Source organism: Atractosteus spatula, chromosome 13, assembly GCF_055471065.1.
Source record: "Atractosteus spatula isolate fAtrSpa1 chromosome 13, fAtrSpa1.hap1, whole genome shotgun sequence".
Classification (NCBI taxonomy): Eukaryota; Metazoa; Chordata; class Actinopteri; order Semionotiformes; family Lepisosteidae; genus Atractosteus; species Atractosteus spatula.
The window spans coordinates 31,070,692-31,093,479 of NC_142718.1; the positions used below are offsets into that span (position 1 = coordinate 31,070,692).

General features: G+C 36.8%; 1 protein-coding gene across 12 annotated transcripts in view; it reads right to left on the reverse strand.

Moving 5' to 3' along the window:
- The window catches only part of tanc1a (tetratricopeptide repeat, ankyrin repeat and coiled-coil containing 1a), a 155,277-nt gene that overhangs the window by 94,091 nt on the left and 38,398 nt on the right, over positions 1–22,788 (reverse strand). For 10 of the 12 annotated variants that reach the window (XM_088930220.1, XM_088930217.1, XM_088930215.1 and 7 more), the window contains 2 exons: positions 20,261–20,351; positions 706–780 (listed from right to left, as the gene is read on the reverse strand). In XM_088930220.1, coding sequence (XP_088786346.1) covers positions 706–780; positions 20,261–20,351 — 166 coding nt within the window. Of the gene's footprint in view, positions 1–256; positions 332–705; positions 781–20,260; positions 20,352–21,151; positions 21,171–22,788 lie in introns of those variants that run through there. The other 2 variants (XM_088930224.1, XM_088930228.1) reach the window with 2 other exon arrangements.

Below are 22,788 nucleotides of genomic sequence, written 5' to 3' on the forward strand. Positions count from 1 at the left end.
GTATAACAAAACCTATAAAACCAACATGATGCATGACAAACTGATGAAGTCCACTCAGTTGAAATTTGAACTTGATGTATGATATATGGTCCTGTTTCATTCTTTAAAATGTTTTGTGCAACAAAGGTGGTAACACTTTCTTAAATTTTTTTTCAAGTAATGATTTGGGAACACTGTGAATCCCAAAGCCTTTTCAACAGGTAGTTGTAAATATAAAAATCTGAAGACACAATAAACTAAAAACAAACACGTATACCTTCAGTGTCTTGCAAAAGTTCAGGCCCTCGGAGAGGTTTTGCACGTGGTCATTTTGACCGTTGCCGTCACAACACTTGGAAGCATAAATGTATATATTTTACATACACAATCTACTTCACCAAAACCAAATACGAAAGAAATAAACATAACATGAAAGAAAAATAGAAAAGTCATGATTGCATAAATATTCAAACCTGCTTTAGATGTTGTGGCAAATCTAAATCATTTTAAGTAAATACAATTGTGAAAAGAGGTTAGGGATGAGACCAACAGAGACACTGAAAGACTTTCAGAGTTCACTGGCTGATATTAAATTCACAAAGTGTGTTTTTACCCCCACTTAAAATGTTATTTGTGCTCCATAAAATGTTCTTCATACAAGACACTTATTTTTTCTCTTGGTTGCTCAGAGAGCCTTAGTGTTTGATGAGTAACAGTGGTCCTCACCTATCCTTGTCCTCTGCTGTCCAGACTCAGCGGACTGTGTCGGATTGTCTCTCTGTTGGTCCATCTTCCACCCATCTAAAAGAAAAACCCATGTTTTAATTTATATAGAGATGCAGAACCCGGAAAGTCATTCCTCAGAACTAAAATGCAATTAAGGTATGTAATGCTGTACTTTATACAATACACTTTTCCAAAGGGCTACTGCGACTGAAATACTGACCTTGGCCCGACAAGGTTCATACTGTACAATCACCAGTGTTTCAGAAAAAGGGTGTGGTACTGTTTTTTGGTTTTCAACTGCAGCTTAAAAAAGAAATACATGTTTACTGAAAATACATCTTTTTGTGGAACTATGTATTTTTAGCTTATGCTTTACTATTTCCACGTTGACGTTGAAAAAAAACCCCACTGACAAAGGTGGTTACTTAAAATTCCTGTTTGCGAGATCCTGGATCCCAGGTTTATAGCCAGCTGTTACTCATCTCACATTCCAGAAGGGGTTCTCTCTTTCAGCAGTTGTGTTACAAAAGTAGTACCTTAATCACGTTCCCCTGGGTACATAGCAATGACAAAATATCACTTGCTAATCATTTCACGTGCACACAAAAGACGAGCAATCTCAGAAATAGCCATCAGTTCAGCTGGAAGCCATAGGATTCTCCTGTTGTTGGGAAATCGTAACAAATTCATGTTGTTTCCTATTAGGGTGTAATGGGATACTCGTTACTGGTGGATGAACTGGTTACTCACACCCTTTTTGAAGGAATTCATTGTAAACCCTTAACTAAAGTTTTTCACTCTGACTACGAATGCTTCAATATCACTTTACCATTGCTGTCACGCAACACATTATGAGATTATGATGACACCGTTCAGGGCCCACTTGCAGAACGCTAGAGGGGGATATTAGCAGACCCAAAGTACAGGCTGTGTGTCATTATTTGCTGCTTTTGAATTAACACAGGATAATTATAAAAGCATTTGACCTTTGCTCTGAGGTGGTCATGGGGGCACCTGATGCAAATGTTTAGATAACTATAGATCCCATAAGCCACTCCCCTAGCTCCATCCCTAGGTTTAATCTGTTCTCTTTACAGCTAAAATCTCTTAATATCCATCTTTTATCTCAAAGGGGTTAGTGTCTTTAATAATTTAAAGTGTGGTATAGTATATACGTACAGTTATTCCTAATTCCATAAATTGTGTTGAGCTTACTATGCTCCTCACCTCAACTGCTCCTGACCCAGTAAAAGGTGATCCAAAAGTGTGTTTGGTGGAATCTTAAACTCCATGGAAATATTATGAATTGAATCTATGATTATTTTTGCTCTTGTTGATGTCAGTTAATAAATGAAGGTCTTAGTCATGACAGCAAAATGGTTTTATGATATATCTCAGAAAGGTTTCCCAGAATGTTTGTACATCTAAAATGATGACAAATAACCTTCATGGTTTCAAAAACATTATAGAAAGGAGAGGAAAAAAAAGATTTATTTTACTTAACGAGAAAAGAATATCACAGTAAATGGCTTGTTAAAAATACAATGCCAAACAAATCTCAGGATACTAGTAACAAATGTTGCTGTGCAGTCTTTTATCAAAATCTCGAATGAAGAAACTGTGTATTGCACCAAAGTAGAATAGCTCCCTTTCTGATCTTAAAACAAGAAATAATGGAAAGAAAAAAAATAAAAGAATGAAAGCTAGGGGGATTGTAAGCCTAATGCAGCCTGTAAAGCAGTTCTTAAAAAGACTTCCATTACAAGCAATCAATGTTTCTTCTAACAAACCCATTCCTCAGTACTTTACTTCTCCAACCCAGTTCAATTACTGAACCCTGCCGCTGGATCCATATGGGACCTGGGAGGTTGTAATGGAAAAGGCAGAGAGTGCTGTAGCATAAAAATAAAAAAAATATTTTGAAAAAATGGAAATGGAGGCAGCCAGTATGATCTCGATCCCAGCTATCCTTCTCTCCCCAAAGATTTACCACCACCCCACCTACAAAGATTTGGAAAAGTAATAAGCTACTAATTTTCCTTCCGGTTTTGACTGGGCTTCACGGTAACCAAATGAGGCAACTTAAAACAAATGAAAACCAGAAACCCGGTGGCTCACATTAATGTTAATCTGATTTCAGCCATTTTAAGTGCTGTGCACAGCTCCTTGGATCGGCATCTTTTTCTTTATTATCTATGGAGCCAGCCTCTGCAGCAAACCTATTATTCGTCCATGAGAGAAGAGCCACAAGGCTTCACTGCCATGAACTGTTATTAAGTACTGGTGCACAGCCAGAGGGAAACGAGGCTTGGCTGCTTAGTATAATGAAAAACAGAAAAGTTTTTTTGTGCGGAGAAACAAAGCCATCCACTGTTTTACAGCCTCTTTCTAACAAAGAAAGAATGCTAGAAAACAGGAACAGATTCTGGCAGTATGACACCTCCACAAGTTCCAGACATTTCCCTGCATTTTTCTAGACTTCATGAAGTCAGAATTCAAGATCAGGGTTTATGAAACCAATTACCCGAGATGGACAAAATACCATTTAAGCCCTCTACGTGGCCCACATAGAGCTACTGTAGTATTTGTTTTTTACATTTGTCTGTGGTTTCAGGGTTCTAAAGAACTCAAATTTCAAACTCCTAAGTCGTTTTGGAAAAACCATATTTCATTCTAAATTCATTGCCTTACCAAACGTTTTCCTGCTCGACTAACGTTTTGCGATTATTTCATAACCAGTTTAATCCGGACAGCCTTTTACATTTCATTTTTAAATATAAAGTTTTTATTCAAGCTGATTTGACTGCAATGGAAACTGATAGTACATTTCCTGCTGCCAAGCCATTTGGATAAGAAACCAAATATTCTTTTACTTTTATTTTTCCCCATGGACTATACACATGGGAATGTTGGCACAATTCGCAGCCATGCTATAATTTGTTCAATATTCCAAATTGCTGATACAGAAATAACATTGACAGACTGAAGCTAAAGCGCTTTTTCATTTTTCTAAAATGGTTTTTCAAATATGAGAAACTGACAAAAAAATTAACAATGTCAGCGAAAGAGGCTCACTTGCACTGAGACCTGTTTAGAACACAGGAAGAGGAGCCCCAGGAACCTCAACCACATGACATTCTCCTTTAGCCTCTGTAGCTACTGGCCTATCACCCAAAATAGGAACACTGTCTCTACTAGGGTTCTCTAGAAAAACTCCTTTAAACATTTTGGCTGCATTTATGCACATTAAAAATATTTATCCATAGCTAAAAAACTACACAGACTGGAAATTGTACATATTTACACTGGCAGAATTCATGGCTTGCTACACATCATTAAAGCACTTCTTTCTTCAGATCGGGGAGTAGATACAGTAGGATGAACTGCTTCTGTCCTGCCCACTCACAGACAATATTTGTCTTTCTGTTAAGGGTACACTGTGCCACATGCCATGAAGGTTTCCTGTGAATTCCAGTGCTTGCCGTGCTTTCGTAAACAAGATATTGAAATCCAAGTGTTTACTCAGGGCTCAACATCTAAAGAGGACTCAGAAGCCTATCTTCTCTCTGGAAATTCCTTGTATTTTGTAAGAATACTTTTATACAGCCAGGTGTCTACAAGAAAGACATTTTTTAAAAGCTTAATTTTAAGCTTTTAAATTAAAAAGACTATTCTATATTATCTGCATTTTTTGGTTGAAAACAAGGGAACCGTACTGTACAAGCATGAATGTACAACAGGCTGAATCCAGGACAAGGTTTAATGCATCAAGAGCAATGGCTGACCCAAAAAGGTCAAAAGATTTGACCATGACAACAGAGAAGGTCAGCACCAAAGCCAGACTGCAGTAACCATGGGAACATGCAGCCTCAGAATTTGCCCTATCTTATCCTGCTGTATGAAAAACCTAAACAGAAGGGGTGCTTATGCAGCCACACGCAAGTCACAAGAACATGAAATACAAGTAAAACAATGAGGGAACAACAAGAATTGCACAGCTGTTTCACCCTTTTCAGTGTTTTATTACAGGTTACAGTAACAGCCAGTGAAAGGCATTGGAAAAACCTGTGACGTAAGGGAGAAGTACAGACAAATTATAAGCTTACTGTTGCTTTTGGTCACCTACTTCAAACCTTAGCTGAAATGTCTGCGGTGTCCTGAGCACAATACACTTTCTAATTTTATCACATAAAAACAGAAAATGACAAAGTGTCACATTATTTTATGATACTTCAAAAGGTAGATAGTTGGCTGAAGAGAAGACCGCATACAGAGAGATTATTCATCATCGATTAAATATTTATCAAATACAGGCAACGTATAGGACTATAATTCATACACCACTATTTTAAAGCTTTGTAAAACAGCACCTGAGGAACTTCCAACAATAATTTACCTGTACTGTATTTGTTTAACACGCATACACAATACTGCATTTCCAACCAGAAGGTATACTGTATATCAGCCGCCTTTGTAAGTAGTGGTGGCTAGTATTTAATCGATCCGAGGATCTATCCAACTGTTTTTTTGAAAGAAGACAAGGTATCGGCTTCAACAACAACTGGATAGCTTGTTCTCAACCCCAACAACACTTTGTGTAAAGAGGTTTCCCTTGTGTCCTTAGATTAATTCTGCATTTGACTGTTGGCTGTTATTCCCGATCTTCCTTTTGCCTAAATAAGATGATACAATCATTACTAACCTTTTGCTTCACAAAAAAAAAATCTTTTATCAACAGACCACCCTTATTCCTCAAAGAAACTGAAATTACAGTGCTGACGTATTGGCATTGTTTCATTTGAAAAATATGAACAACACAATGTACAGTTTTGGTTGCAAATGATCCGTTTTAATGGCATGAGTCAAACTGGCATTTCTTTTTCAATTACAGATTATATTAATTTTTGATTCTGACAACGGAAGTCATACCGTTTCTTAAGCTATTTGAGCACTTGAGTGTGTATTGCTCAAAAGAAAAGCCTTTCATATACTTTGCAGTTTCCTGGTCACCGTTCACTTTCAAGCAAAAAGGATAATAACCTTGTGTGAAGATCAGCTTGTGTGACAAACAGATGCTTAAAATTCCAAAACAAAAATTCACAAACCTGCTACAGAAGCAAGAGCTCACAGTTATTAACTCCTTGGGCAAAAGCATAACGACAAAAAAACATTTTTTGTAGACTCTTACTGGTCAATTTTACACCTTCTAAAATCACCTAGCTTAAGCTTAAATCTGCCAAAAACACCAGGTCCATTCCTATCCTGCTACCAAGTATCAATCTAAAACAGAATCGGGTCTGAGTTAAGTTTTGAAAAACAAGAAGAAAGGTGTCTGCACATACTGGAAGATCTACTAAAATATCCAGGTTAAGCTAAAAAACTTTAAATATAAAAATATTTAAAAAACCTAAATATTGAATTTTAACTAATGAAAGCAAAAAAAGTAAAAAAAACTAACCTAGTATGAGGGTGAGTGTGTACACTTCTGTGTGTATGTCAGATCTCCACGAGCAATAGTGTCTTGCCAGTAAATATTAACAAGCTCAGGTTTTTGTGATGAAACACTTTGGCAGTTGTAATTAATGCAAAAGCTTTTTGTCAATACACAAAGACTTCAGACCCTTGGACATTCCTCCAGTGGGAAATTCTCTCGCTAGAATAACTGCCAATAAAGTTTTCCTGTGTACTTCCGAGAGCGGTATGACACCCTCACAATGGGCACAAGATTAATTCACAAGACGGCAAAGTCCCACAGCAAGAATCTGGAACCAGTCTTTAGCAGCAAGTTGAAGAGATTAACAACAGATCTGTCTTACCCCCAATGAACCTGACTGTACAAAAGACAATGAAGCATTACAGACTATCTGCACAGCATTGCCAACACCCTTTTCTCCTTTTTTGAGGGAAAAACTCATTAAACCATAATAAGCAATCATCTGTTCCTAGAGGGAAGTTTTTCAAATCCTCCTTTCCAGTTCAATCTGCCACCTGTTGTCATGACAAATGTCACCATCCCACACTACTCTACAATTCCTGGGTGGCCAATCCCCAAATCAAACTCGCCTATTTCAACAAAAACAGGTAGCAATTACAAGCCGTCATAAAAGTCAGAACAATAAAACAAAAAATACTTTTTGATATTACCATAACAGAAGAATAACGTATGTAATTATTTATTTCTTTTCAGTTGGTCTTCATTTTACACAGCATTGATATCCAAAGAAACACAAAGAAACTGACCTAAATTGCATATTTTCAGAAATAGAATGTAGTTTGTAAACACTATGCACATTCAGGTTCATCTAAAAGAACAATAACTCTATGAAACCCATTATATACACGTCCCTTTAATAATTTTGAAATTAACTGTAACATAAGATAACTATCAACAACATTGGCAACATTCTTCACAAAGAATTATGGCAAACTTCAAAAACATTTTGTGAACCATATTTTAGGTTAAGATATAATTACATGGGTTACACATTATATATAATAAAGAAGCATTTATTTGTGTTTGGTTTACTTAACCACATAAACCAATAGAGAACAATGCCTAATTAAAATGATGGCTTAAATAGCACCCACTCATACAGAACTGATGTGAATGTACATAGAAATGCCAGCGAGGGCTGTTGTCTATTTTTGTGCAAAAGAAAATTCCATACTGACCCTCACACTCAAAGTGTCAGTTACTGTTTTTAAAAAGATCTATAAAGGCTTATGCATTATGTCAGAAATTCACAATTGATAACAGTAGTCAACACGATGATAAAAGGTAATATACACCAAACAAGAAGGGTAGAACAGCACTAGCATGCAAGTTTTTGTGTTTTAAAAGTTAAAGACAGTAAATTAAGAAATTAAAAATGGTTTAAGCAGATGCAGTAAAAAAAACATTTTTAAGCCACACAGCAATTTGCCTTTTGAAAAATTGCAACTGTACACATCGCCTGCTAAAATGCCTGTTAAATAAGGAGTACACTGGAGTAAAAGAGCAAACCTGTGTTCTTCAAATGTACTTCTCACCTGAGTGTATTATGCAGGCCAGAGGTCTTGGAGGGTGGCATCACAAACTAATACATTTTTTTTCTTTTTTTAAAGACACTGAAAATTCAGGTTACAAAGAAATATAGCCATTTGTCCCACCTAGCATGTGTGGTTGCTAATAGCTAAGAGTTGCAGATCACATATTGCCAAAAAGATGTGAAGATACTATCTTTAGCTGATGTTCTGGCAGCTGCTGTTGTAAAACCAGAAAATAATTATTTTAACCAACATTGCATTATTTATACCTCTCTCAGCCTAATATTTTTGTACATCAATGTACTCCATTTCTTAAACTGTATCTTGATCTTTTTCAATCGTTTTAGAAAGCGCTTTCTTTCTCCTTTCATTTTTCTTATTTCATTGACTCGGGCCATGGCTTTCTAGCATTCAATTTCCTTTTTAGGGGGAGATGAATCTGTTCTGTTTCAAGCAGAACAAATTGAAACAGGTAAGGGAAGGAAAAAAATGGATTAGACAATGCCTCCTCCACACTCTTTTTTGTCATCAGGAAAAACTGGCATCTTGAATATCTCAGTGTGAATGTTTCGGTCTCAAAATGGCATCTCTAAGAAGCACATAAGACTGATTAATAAAGAAAAATGGAAAATGAAATCACTGTGAAGTGAAGCAGACATGATAGGAATATTAATTAAACTCTATCTCAGTGTAATATGGTGTGATATTGAGATTGTGCACCTGTATTAAAAGTTCAACATTACTGTCACGATTCTTACATCATGTACACATTGATGTTAAAGAAGACAAAACCAAGCCATGAGACTGCTAGATTCTCAAGGACAAAGCAATTTCAGATTTTTTAAGACCACCATCAACCAGTTTTGTACTACGATGTATTAAAAATATGAAGAGAAACTAGAGCATTTGTTGCATTTTTTTAAAGCCTCTCCATAAATTAAGCCAATAACGAAATTCCTCTGCTGAAGTCTTTCAGAAAAGCAGTTCTCAGAATGTGTTTCCGGTATAAGACTACATTTGCTGGCTGCACAGTTACATTCTTGATGTTACTGCATAATTATTGTCTTTTTTAAAAAGCCGTTTTCACTAAACAACTGGTTCATTGCAACCAGTTGCTCAACAAATAAAAGCAACAGCCTATGTGACTTGAGTACATCAATCAGTCACTCACAGAGAAGGTGATGCAAATTGACATGAAAAACCAACGAGGGCTCAGTCAGTCTAGGAAATATATTAGCTTCCACTCTCAAGGCAATACAAAGATGAACTGTGGTTAACAATGTATTCAACTACTCTTTTGGAATTCATACCACAATGCATTTTAATAAGCAATATATATATTTCTAAAAGGTTAAGGATGAAAGTACCCTGAAAAATACTTATTAATATTTATATATGGGCTTTGTGTTTTATTACCCGTATCAATTCCACACTCCACAGGACTCCCGACATTTTATATCTCACAAGAATAAATGAATGGAACTCCAGCATATCAACAGAGGTGCATTGTGGACTCTGCTGCTCTCCCCTGGCAACAAGGTGAAAGTTGAGTCTGCTAGCATGCACAACCAGTCTTAGAAATAAGTCTTTATGCTTTGATTTAGCTACTTTTGACTTGTATGTTATGTCCACCTTGTGTGCTGTGAAGGGCATTTTTGTTGCATCTCCTTCTTATAATGTTTGTGCAGTGATAGTCATTCCTTTGAGCCCTAAAATGCCTCCTGTACCTTCTGGTACAGAGGATCTGAAGCACAATCATCTCGATGAACTAAAAGGACAAGCATTCAAGCCATCCATCACTGGGACACAGCCTGGGGTAAATCTCAACAAAGCTCTCCATGTTAGACGCGACGGCAGCCTTGATAAGATAAGAAACAACAATTTCAAAGAGAGCAAAAGACATTAAAAAAACTGAAACTTTAAAATGATTCCATCTACAGACATATGCCCTGTTAAAAAAGGTTTCTTCATTCAGCGGATGTATGACTTCCTCAGATAGTGGGATTTTCATCTGGAAATGTGTCTGTCATATTTGGAACAAGCACTACTGCCTGGATCAATTTGTTTAGCTCTAAAAGACCCAGTTGTGCAAGAACCACGATCAAAGGTTAACAACAAATTTTGATTGCAATTTGCACAGATCATTAGGCAGTCCGACTTTCCCAGCGAAGAAAGGTCATGAGAACAACAGAATCTGCTGGACAAAGGAAGCAGAGCTCACCAGGCTCATAAAGGGACAAATGGATGTGACCGAAATACAGAGCATGACATCCTGTTCTTGTTCACAGAACATAAGCCAAAGAGCAAACAAATAGGAGTATGGTGTCCTACACATTCAATTAAACAGTCTCAGGTTCAGTGTCTAAACTAAGGCAGCATTTAACTGAACAACACTGAGTAGCTTAGATTGAGTTACTTTCACAACTGATATACAAGCTATTGACCATTAGTATTAAACCAGTTTTAAATGCAAAAAGAATATTTTTAAGTTTTGCATGCATACCAAACCTTAATTAAAAAGACACATACAACTGTCTTGTGACACAGTTGAGCTCAGCAGAAACTCTTCTCTGGCTTTTGAAGTTCTAAGAGACCAGCATAAATATAATCAAATGTTACAGTAGGTAGAAAACCAAAATGATGAGAAAATGTTTTACTTGAAAACCATCCCTTACAACTTGAGACTTCCAAAGAGATGCCATGTTCTATTTCATGTTCTAAAAACTAAAAGAAAAATCTCTTATTCGTGGATCAATGTTATCATGCTGACTAGATCTATCAACGCATCAATAATGAGTGATTAACATTGCCTTTCACACATACCTGCAATATTGCTGCACAGCTAGTCATTAAACATACTCATAACAGCTGAAATCCATGCACTATGCCTTGTAGGCATCTGTTTACATTTCTCCAGATCTGGTACTAAATGCTCTGTGTACTGCAATGTGTCTCCGTACTTCTGCAGAAGTGCAATAAATAAATAAATTAAAGGTTTTTTATTAAGAAGAAAAGGGTGGATCTGGACATGGTCCAATATGACTTGTGGACAGCATTATCCTCTTTCCTTTCCAGCACAAAGGCATGGGTCATTAGTTCATTCAGCCTTTAAATGCTTTAGACATCGTATTCACCTACAGACACATTTACAAAGGCCAACTTTCATTACCGTTTACTGTTTGAGTACAGCCAGCACTAGAGCAGCAGTGAAGACAAGAGGCAGCTAGCAAGGCTTTAACGGTTCAACTTCTAAAACAGTAGCGCAGTCCATTTCTGCAGTAATATCGCCCCTTGGTAGTACAGCAATAAATCACCCTCTTTAACTACTTATAAAGAAGCATTTTACAGAACTGTAGCTGCTGTTATTTTTTTCTGCTTTTCTTAAAGCACTGAAAAAATCACATCTACTCAAGCGGAACTAAGCTATCCTCTATTAAGGATGTCTGGTGAGACAGACTAAGCAGTGCCTGTTTCGTGTAGAATGCAACAGTTCAATATTGACTTTTTTCACATTTTTACCCACTGTACAGTTGCCATGGTGCCAACCATAAAAGAAATTTGCATTGACCACCAGAAATTCGTCATACCAGACAATCTCTAAAGCCCAACAAACTGCCATCATTTGTCAGGTTCCCCATTGTCTACCTTGTCAAAGAAGAACATACTGATAACTGTTAAAGCACAAATCACTCTTTATCTTAGATGGAATACTCAGCGGTATATTTTTAAATTCATTCACTGCTGATGGCATACCACATTTCCTCTCATATCTGCACATATTGTGCACCACAGCTTAATAAAACAATTTCAGTGCTTGCTTGCGTGTTTCATTTCAACTTGCAGCCAAAACTATTTTCTCCCCAAAACAAGAATGATGCAGATTTTTTTCTTTTAAAGAAGATTAGAAATCATAAATAATTTATAGAATAATGACTAAGGCTTCTCCATGCGCTTCAATAGGTCCTGATATAATGATACACAAGATTAATGAAAACATCACTATTCACTATCAGATTTTTTTAATGTAGTTATTTTATGTATCATATTATATAGAGTTAAAAGAAGAGTGAGAGGAAGTAAAATGTTAATACAAAGAGGAAAGCATACTTTATTTATACATACATAAACAAAATACAATTTATCTACAGTAAATCTACAATATTTAATTAGATATACAGCTTCAAGAGACAGAGTTACTGAAAACAAATGGAAGTAGGAGGTTTAAATATACACATACAGCTACAACCCAGAGAAAATAAGAAGCTCCCACCTCCTACCAACCTCTTCAGTTTAAGAGTTTAACAACACCAGTAATTGCCTCTCAAAATGTAGCTGTTTCCTGACTGACAAATTGTGTCCTTTCTTCCTCTCAAGAGCAATTTCAACAACACATATGAGGTTAGTGCCAAGATAGCAGTTCCTCTGCATTATTAGGTTTCTAATGACATCACTCCACTACCCATGCTAATTCTGTGGGATTCGCCTATTCTCTATGGCTATTAAAAGTATTCACCTCCCTTGAACTTTTTCACATTTTATTGTGTTACAATACTGAATCATAATTCATTTAACTGGGATTTATTACCACTGGTTGACACAAAACATTCTATTATGTCAAAGTGAAAACAAAATTTCCAAAATTCTACAGATCCTCCTGAATTAATTCTAAATATAAAACAGAAAAAAAACTTGATTTAATAAGTACATTATGATTTCATGTTGTAACACAATAAAATGTGACCAAATCTGGGGGGGGTATTTTCGATAGTCACCATACAGAGTCATCTGAGGTCATCAACACTGGTGTAAAACACTAGACAACAGAAAACCAAAAACACTTTGTTTTGCTTGCTCGCTTCACTATCTACTAAAGGTGGGTGGGTTATCTTGGCTTCACAGCGGGCCCACTGGCACCCAAGATGAAGATGATGAAGATGATAGGCCTACTCCATAAACATGGGAATGTTGCAATTCACAGCTCTAATCAAAGAATCTGGTTAAGTAAATAAAACGACAATTAGCATAAGCTTGGGTCTAATAATTCATTATTAGAAGCCTATAATAATTCTCCACAATTATACCTGCAGAAGCATGACTTGAGTAACTGAAGGGTTTTTTTTCCTAAAAAACAAAGTGAATGCAAGGATCTTCTCAAACCAGTCAAATAATGATTCCCCTTGTCCAGTATCAATGCAATAATACTAGATCTCTAGATCTAATCATAAGCTGTGCCACCATGACAACTTTCTTTGCATTCCACAGAATACCAGGCATTGTCATGAATTAAAGTGTAAGGTGTGCAACAAAAGCCGGCCTGAAAAGAAACATCCTAGAGTTAAAGCAGACCCTAGACAGACATAACTGGAACAGGAGAAAAGTGATTTTTTTATACTTTTTGCACACTTACAGAAGCATAGGCCCATTTAAAGACATCTTCCCCTATTGCCCCCATTATGAATTTCCATGGAGAGGAAAAACGTTCAGATCATGTGTTCTGTTGTTTTTTTAGCCATGAAATGTTTGTGGTTCAAACTCTGTGCTATCTCTGTGGAGTTTGCATGTTCTCACCATGTTCATGTGGGTTTTTTCCAGCTGCTCCAGTCTTCTCCCATAGTCCAAAGTCATTGCAGGCTCTTGCACATAACATAATAATAATAATAAGAAGAAGACAAAGCAGAAGAGGAAGAAGAACATAATAATAATTTTCCCCAAGCTCTCACAGCAACATAGGATGGGGCCCTTCCTCTGCAAGCATGGTAGTTATCAGGTTTAAATTTCTTTTGCACAAAATACCCGGAAAGCAAAAAAACTGCAATCTGCCCCGAAAGTCCCTTAACTAACATGAAATGCGAGGCGTTTGAATCCCAAGCAGGGAAAAGCTAAATTCATTTGTTATGGTTATGTCTGTTTTTATATGGTGAAATATTCTTCTTATCGTCGTATTACCAGTTCCATTTTACAGACCTTTGACCTTACGCAGATACTAAAAAACTTGATAAAGAAAAATGTTTTGCTGCGTGTGTACGGCAGTACAAGAAAAGTCTGCCTTTGCCTTTTCCTGTGCTTTACTCGCTCAAAAACAACCCATGCTAAGGAAGAATCTATACAGCCCGTTAGTAACACCCTGCCAGGGCTGCTGTTCTTCGTAGAAGTTGCAGGACATACACTCTTTGGAAAGCACCTGTGGCCATGGAATTAAAAGGATCTCTATGGACAGCAGTCGGATGTCAGGTGTCAGGTCTCTGCAGGTTTCAAACATCTAGGCTCTCTGCAATCACCACACCCACACTATCTGCCAACAGAAGACTCTTCCACTTTACAGGAATTTCATTCAATCAAATCAATATCGTTTTCTATGAGTCCCATTTTATGAGTGTAAACCAATATGCAAAAAAAAAAACACTACAAGCTGAAGCTTGTGCTGGCCTGGTGGCTTTTAGTTACGTCACTATCCGATACAGATAAACCGATTTTACAGATAACATCCTGCTGACCTATAAAGGTCAGAGAGGTGACGGAAAGTGAGAATGAAGGAGTCAAATGGTGAACAACACAGAGAGAGAAAGCCTACTGGGAGCTTTCAACAACTAAAAAAAAACACATGAAATTCCCAATTCCCACTTTTCATTCTTCAATAACTCTACCCTCATACTAGTAGGCCCCCAGATTTACTGTGCAGCATGTGAAAAGATTTTGAGATGAAACATACCATAAAGAAACTGCATAAAATCTGCAAGCTATTACCGCAATAACATCAGTTGGCTTTAGTTTTATACACTGGTCATGGCATGTGATTTTTAATGGCAAATGATTTGGCTCAAATAAACTTCACTGCTGTCTTTGACTAAAAGATTCCCATGACTGGTGGACCAATCCTTTATATATGCTCTCAGAAAAAGAGCAAAAAATAACTGTCTGAGATGGTACTGAGGAAACATTACAGAAGAGTGCAATTTTTATTACATTGCTTTGCTGTTGTGTACAATTTTAACACTGTGGAAACCTGAAATTGTTATTTAAAGTTTAACAAATTACCAGTGAAAACCCCCCAAAAAAGTCTTTTCAGGGGAAATTTTTAAATACTCCAATAATTTCACATGTAAGTAGACTTGGAACAAATCTCCTTCTCCCTGTATCTTCCCAAAGGGAGGAAAGAAATACGAAAAACAGCAGGAAACTACACACAGTTTGTTTTAATAAGAGTGCAAAGCAAATTAAATTTCCTTTCATTTTGTAATGGCATCGTCTGCTCCGTCAGGTCATTTATAAGGAATCTCTGGGCCCTGAATACCAGCCAGGCCTCAAGAACATTGTGTATCGTGAAATGCAAACCACTGCCTCTCCGATCACCCCCCAAAACGTCCATTTCCTTTGCATTCTGGTCATCTGCCAACAAATCAACTAGTCTGTCCGCTGACATAAAGAAATCCCAGAGAGGCAGCCTGTACCAGCTATCCCACAGCTGAAATAACAATATGCATTAAATCATTTTGCAAACTTCAATTACCATACCATCAATCAAGACTTGGTAACAACAGAGCATGAAGAGCTTACCAGTTCAAAAAAAGACAGATTTTAATGACTGCATTTGATCATTTTTCAACATCTTATTTAAAAGCATTTTTTTATCTTTAAAGTATTTCATTTTTTCGAGATGCTTTAAACTGGACTCCACACAATGATCGCAATAATAAAATTACATCTCACATGAGGTCTTTATAGAAAAGCATTCCGGCATTATATTTCTAATTCTCTTTCTTTTCCGCCTGTATCGTTAAAGAAATTCAATCATTTACACTAATTTGGATCTAGTTTAAACAGATAACCACCCCCTACTGTTCGGCCACTTTGAAGGAAAGGGCATTTGCTATGTATTCTTCCTTCGTCTAGATGCCACTGCTGAATTTAATTAGATCACAGAACTTCAATGGTGTGCATTCCAATTACTCAGTGGTTTGATGTACAGTAGTTTATTGACTACACTTTAGCAGTCAATGCAATTTGAATAACAGCAGGAGGATGTCTTTTTCCATTTTGCCCTCCACTGTTTCTTCAGCCAAAAGTAAAGGTGCCTTCATTTCTGGTTTGATAAAGCCAGCAGATCATAAACCTATCGTTAATTATGATAATTCCACTCAATTATTAAAAAGCACACAGTGCAAAATGTTTAGAAAAAACAATTCCTTGATTAATCCTTTCCTAATTGATACAGCCAACAGTTCATAAAACAGTCATTTTGTCAGTATGATGCATCAGCAAAGGAGTGAATACTCACACTAACATTCTCAGCTTAGATAAAGCACACTGCATGTACTACATGTGAAATAATGTTTTAATAAGCCACATCATACACTTTCGACTTTTTAAGTGTTTACACAAGTGTATAAAGACAATTAAATCCAATATGTAGTAAATGTCCAAATTCCTTACATTTACCATTTTCTTAGGCCTACATCATATGCGCATATTTATGTATACTCATTTTATTATTGACTATGAGTTTAATCACATAACGGTGACAGTCTCCTGAACTGGGCTCGCTGCCTGTTTGGCTTTTTCAGGGTCAATGCAATTCCAGCCTAGTAAAGCTCAAGCTTTATCTTCTGAGCTTGCGCTACATTCCCAGGTTTACAAAGCCTTACAAGAGTGTGTGATTAACATCAGCTTACTACAGACAGGTCTGAAAAACAACTGCCTACACAGACAGCTCTGTTTAACAGCACATAAAAAGGACCCTGCGTCATCTGACAGCTGGTTTCTGTAGTTCTAATTACCACCCCAGTCTGAATCTTTAGCTTCAAACTTGCTGCCTTAAGGAGATAATGAGCTCAGGAGAAACAAAAATATATATAAACTTTCCCCAGGAAAGTAAGTGTCTTCATCACTCCTAACTGTGTTGAGAAAGGCTGCCGCTTTGTACAAAGAACAAAAAAAAGCCCTGAGGGACGGAAGGAAAAAAAGAAGACAACAGCCACTCCCCAGAGGATGAGTTGCAAATCACAAAGTCATGTAGAAACATGAAAACGTACTCCTTGCACTCACAATCTGCCATAAAGACGATGTCTGTATTGATGAGCTTTAATGATTATAATGCATGTGAGCAGCTTGGAGAACGAACTAGTTTCTCTTCCAGTGGTCCTAAACCATTTCTCTCACAAAAAGCCAAAACCTGTCAGACAGCATTTTGCAGTCAGGTAAAGAATGACAGACACATTTAAGAACAAAGGTACACTTAATGGATACGTATTCAGCCCAACATTATTTTGGAAGTTGCAGCCCGAGAGGCTTAAGATATGAATTTAAAAAATATTCCCGGAGCCAACAAGGAACAAGCCTTCAATTGGATCCACCTTTATAGAGTAATGCCTCTCAAACCGATAAGATGCACCTTCTCTCCCCATGCCTTCATGTACAAAATGTTAAATAGATGATGCACCTTGAGAGCCAGGAAGAAGGTGGAATAAAATGACTTCACCTCCTTGTTTTTTCCAATATATCGGAATTAGTCCAACAGGTCAATTTTTCAGCACAATTAACCTCAAGGCACCTTGTGTTCTAGACTCAAAACTCTGAATATCAGTCACACCAGACACTCAGCACACACTTTGCAGTGAAAGGTCATCGTGAACTGTCGTCTGACTTTAGGAATAGCATCAAAAGTTTCGTTAAAAAAAATGGGACAAGCAACTCCATACTCTAAATCTTAAAAGGTTAAACTAGCAAATGGTGTCTTCATGAGCAGTCTGGGCACAGAGCACGGCTAATGACTGCGGCATCTGGCAGGGAAGAAGTTTCCGTGATTTCTTTTAACTTCAATTCCTCAAGGCCAAGCCACAACATCATGAATAACATATGCTGAGCAATCGTGTAATTATATACCGATCGCTGCCTTTTCTCTTAACCAATTTCCATTACATATCACATTGCAATTTTTATATGTATCTTGGTTTCAATTCATTGTGATGCAGCACAGGGAAAATTATATCTTGACTGCTTTAGGTATCTTACAGATTCAACAGAGTGAATTCTCCAGGTATGACCTGTAAAGAAAAGAGCGAGAAATGCTGTAAGCACATATAGTTGAGGTCAACCAACGTTTGCTGGCGAATAATTATTTCCAGGTGTTAGAAAAAAGGCAACTACCTCAAGAAGTCTGTTCATGTCAATTTAATGATCCTGTACCCATTAAAGTCAATCACATGGATCAGCACTTCATTCTGAGTGATTTCCGTGACTTAGTGTAAGCTGAAGGTCTCCTTTAGTGTTGAACGGAGATGCTAACAGCAGTATTTTCATCCTTTTATTTCCTGCTATTTCAATGAGACTTCTTTAGTTCAAATTTTCTTAAAATTAAAACTCCCTGTATTCTTTCCTGAAAATATATACACAATATTATATAACCACCTTCTTACAAAAAGATAAAAATACTTCTACAAATGACGCATATAACATATAATTCAATTTTAAGTTTGTGATTGTTATATTTCAAGCTGTGTGATTTACTCGCTATTTCTTCCAAGTTTCCTTCTGTCAAAAATGTGCATCAGTTCAGGGATCAAAACAAAATCAGTCTAGGAGATTTCACAGAAAATCCTGGATCTTAAAGGACTGACATAGAGGATCTAAATAAATCCTTCTACCTTGACATGGATATATCGATTTCATGTCCATAGCCATCGTAAGGGGAGAAAGAACATTTTTGTGAACTGTAAACAGATATGATTTTGATTTAGAAAGCTTGTTTCAGGTCATAATGTTGTAGATTTTCCAAATGTTTCAGCAAATTTAATTTCAGCAAAACACTTGGCAAGCACTTTCCCATATACACATTCAACATCACAATATTGAATAGGTTTATTCACAATAGGTCACATAGAGCTGTCTCAGATTAGCAAATGCTAATTGGACCATTTCTTACAGAAAAAAATGCTAATATTTTTATGTTTTGCAATACCTTTTCAGTTTTACAATTTTTTTTTTATGGACCAATGCTGCCCTTAACCATACTAGCAACACTTTCTAGTGCTGATCACTTTTGTTATCTTCGTACTCTCTGAGAAACAAGTTAGCTAGATTTTGTCATTTCGCAACATCTCATGGCTATAATGAGGACCAAAAGCAGGAGCATGCCTTAAGGAGTAATACAGTACACTGGCAGGCAGGATTAAAAGGTAAAGAAACTTTATATCCAACAGATATAACTTGTTTTTTTAGGCTGTAAGTAAGCGGAGCAGACATCAGTGTATCTTTCAAAAACTGATACTACCTAAAAGCTGGTTATGCCACTTTGGGAGGTTATAATAAAAGAGAACTGCTGGCTCCTTAATTGAAAACTGTGCTTTAAATTTTCTGGGAAACTCATTATGCTATTTACCATCTACACTAGTAGGCATTAGTATATCCCATGACAATGTTCTAATACTTTCCAAAAGGAGTGCTTCATCCATATACAGTACAAAAAGTAAATCAATTATACATACTTTTTTCACCCATACAAATAAAAAATATCATTAAAAAACATCATTAGGGGACGGAGCAGAATGCAACTTGATATTATAAAAGGTAGCTGAGGTGTCAAGAAGCCAACTGTTTTACTGGGTATTAACAGTACAGTGACTGCTAATAAATAGCAAGTTAGAACATGACTGGGCCAAGAGCAAATGAACCAAATCAAATGACTTTTGCAGACATTCAAGACCACATACACAGGAGGAAATGTACAGTTTAAAATATGCAAGGCAGTATAATTTAGAAAAAATATGTAGATTTCATTCAGGAATACATCTAAAGTGCACTTAGCAATGCTTCATATTCTTGTCATATACTCATTTTAGCTTTTACTTGCAAAAACGTATGCAAGGATACTAAGAATACATATCTAATCACAAGGACAGCAGGGGTGTAATGTTTACAGGTGTTTAAGCAGTCTTTTGTAGTAAAAAATATATTTTATCTCAACTACACTTCAAAAGATAAAAGACAACAAAAAAAATACAAAAAAGATACAGAAAAAGGGTAACAAAAAGTAATCAGAAAGGTTCCAATTATTAAGACCTCTTGTCTATAATGATTTTACAGAGACAAAAAATACAGCTGTCACAGGTCAGAGTGAGCCTTTCATTGCCTGAACAGAAGATAAAACATACACCTAATACATGTTTTTGTAGAGAAAACAGGAGAAAATTTAAATCAAAATTATAATTAAAAATGGTCCCACATAAAAAAAAACATAAGCATAAACAGTAATGCAAACTTAATACAGTATTAAATCGGTGAGAAGGACAGAATTTTTACAGGAGAAAATTTAATGTTTACAATAGTCATTTAGTCCACTTGCTTCCAAAATGAGTCAGTGTTGAGTTTCTATGACAACAAAAATGTAGAACTCTTACATACTTGTAAAGAAATGGTTCTATTCTGTGTTATTTGCAGGAGTTCTGTTTACAGACCAACACAGGGTGATCACATTTTCAGTGAAAAGTGGATGTGTCGCTTTGTATAGATGGCAAATCTCAACTGGTATACATACCTAATTCCTTTTTGGTACCCTTTCCACTTTCTCTGTTCTTCTTCAAAACTGCCTTGAACATTTTGTAACTGTTGAAAGCTTTAGTTTCCCCCTGTAAAAAAAAATCAAAAACCTGCTCAGTTAAGCTAAAAACAGTATAAATAACCAGAAAAGAACTTCAAACATGACTTCACACATTGTGTTAAATGTCACTTCTCCAAACATTACACAAGCCTTTTTTTCCCCATAACTGAGCCACAGGATGTGTTTATTATCTTGCAACAGCTAAAGTTTAGTGATGAAAGAATGTTCTAATGTTTAAACTGAACGAACAAGGTCTCGCTATCTTGTTATATGGAAAAACAATCTGTTGGATTCTCTGCATTCCACATCCAATTGATGCTATGTGACTGAACTTGGGGTTTTCTGCAGAGTTAAAACTAAATTTAGATGGCGAATATTTCTGCATTTTGCGTGTGAAGACTGACCACAAGTGGCTGTCACAGAGAGGGTGAGAACAGATATAGAATATAGTTTGGACAGAAGAGTGAGCCAACAAATTTTGAAGCACAATAAAACAATGTAGCAAAACAACCCCGATTATATAAATTTTATGATTTGTCAGGAATATTCACACAAAAATCAGGTTCACCTTTTCATGACAGTTTCAATTAGGGTTCAGCAACCTATCTATTCCTGTCTTTTTTTAATAATAATTCTACACAAACATAACAAAGTGTGTAACTTTGCTTTCCACTGTTCTGCAAGCACAGTTCCCTGGTGCTAACACCATCAGCACATAAAGAACAGCCCTCTGACTTGCGTAGGACAGGGATTTCAGAAGACACTGGACTGCAAGTTCTTCTCCACAATACAGCTCAGCTCCACAGACAAAGACAGACACCCGCTTACTGATTCAAGCTTTTAACTCCAGGCTTTAACTCCAGAGACAGTTGACCTCCTGCGTCCACCGTTTGCATTGCAGATTAACAGGGGAGAAACCAGAATGAGTGTACAGTATCAACAATCAGGCCAAAATTCAAAACACACAGCTACTCTCCCCAACAGCTCGACTGACTGGCTGAACTGCGCACCAAGTTTCTACTTTCATTAAATTAGTGGTCCTTCTGCGTTTGTGTCAGCAGTGGTAGGGTCAGACAAGCATTTTAATTATTCAAGAGGGCTCCTGGCAGGACTTCAGAGTCCTCAGGAAGCACTGGAGCGCACAGTCCCACTCTGTGATTGGATGTGAAAAGCCAATACTTTTTCCATCTGCAGCAAAGGGCTGTGAAAGATGCATTGATCTTGCGCTTCTTTTGGAAATTATGGTATAGGGTAACATTGCTTTAAGATAATTTCGCATAAGGGGTGGCTTAGGGTGTATATGAGATTAATGATTGAGTTTTATGCAATAAATAATAAATATTTGAAAGTTGAGCTCGTTGAACCCCACTCAGTTAGGCTTAGAACCCCCACATATGCAGAATGTTGTCATGTGGTATTATTATAATTATCGTTGAAGAATTCTTCAAAGCCTAGATAAATATACTGCAACCATTGATCTGTCTTTTCCAACAGTAGAGATACGTAAATAATGAGGTTAACACCTATCATCAGACATGGAGTCTAAAGCAAGTGCAATTGCATTCAAATTCAACAACACACCAAGTCTGAAGTATTTGTATTTGTTCTTTAGGGGTTCAGATTCTGAAAAACGAGCATTTGTACTTATATGCTTAACAAATACAGTAGCTCAAACAATATTTCAAAGACGCGTGCTGATGTTTAATTCCCTTGTGAGCCTCATGCACCCACAGCTAAAATGTGCAGATCACACCTCTGCCAACTGTCATGAGCTCAAAACACCTGCTAATGACCATCTAATGAAGGGCTCTGATGCCATATTTTAACTGCATCAGATAATTGCTTGTTGATTCTGAATAATTAAGATTTATCATTAGGCAAATAGGTGCTTGTTATTAGAAGAACTATTTCTTAGCTTGTCACATATAGGAACAGACCCATTTCATCCACCACTGATCTCACTCACCCGTTTAACACACGGCAGCCAGTATATGCCGACAACCCCACTACACAGTAAATCGGATGATGAGGCGAGGAATTGTGAGTCTCTGCTTCAGCAACTGAATTAAGAGGGTACTTCAGGTTGGTTAGACTCTTTACACATAGGGGAATTCAGCCACAGGATCCTAAATGACCAAGCTCTGAGGGATAAGTGCCTCCTACTGCTTTACCACTTAACCAGGTTGCTGCATTTTTATTTTGGAGATCTCTTACAGCTTACAGCATTTCTCGCACTGACCAGACTCATCCTTGATTACCTTCCAGGATATGAGATGAGGCTAGGACGCAGTCATTCTGCTTCCTCTACAGTACAGTGCATGAATGTGATTCACTGCTGTTAGTATCAGTAGCAGAGATGCACATGTTACAACCTCTGGCACTTCTCAAGTTCATAGTATCAACAACAGCAAATCATTTGCATTTAAATGTATGTGACCCCAAAACTGCCTGCAATAGAGAGCAGC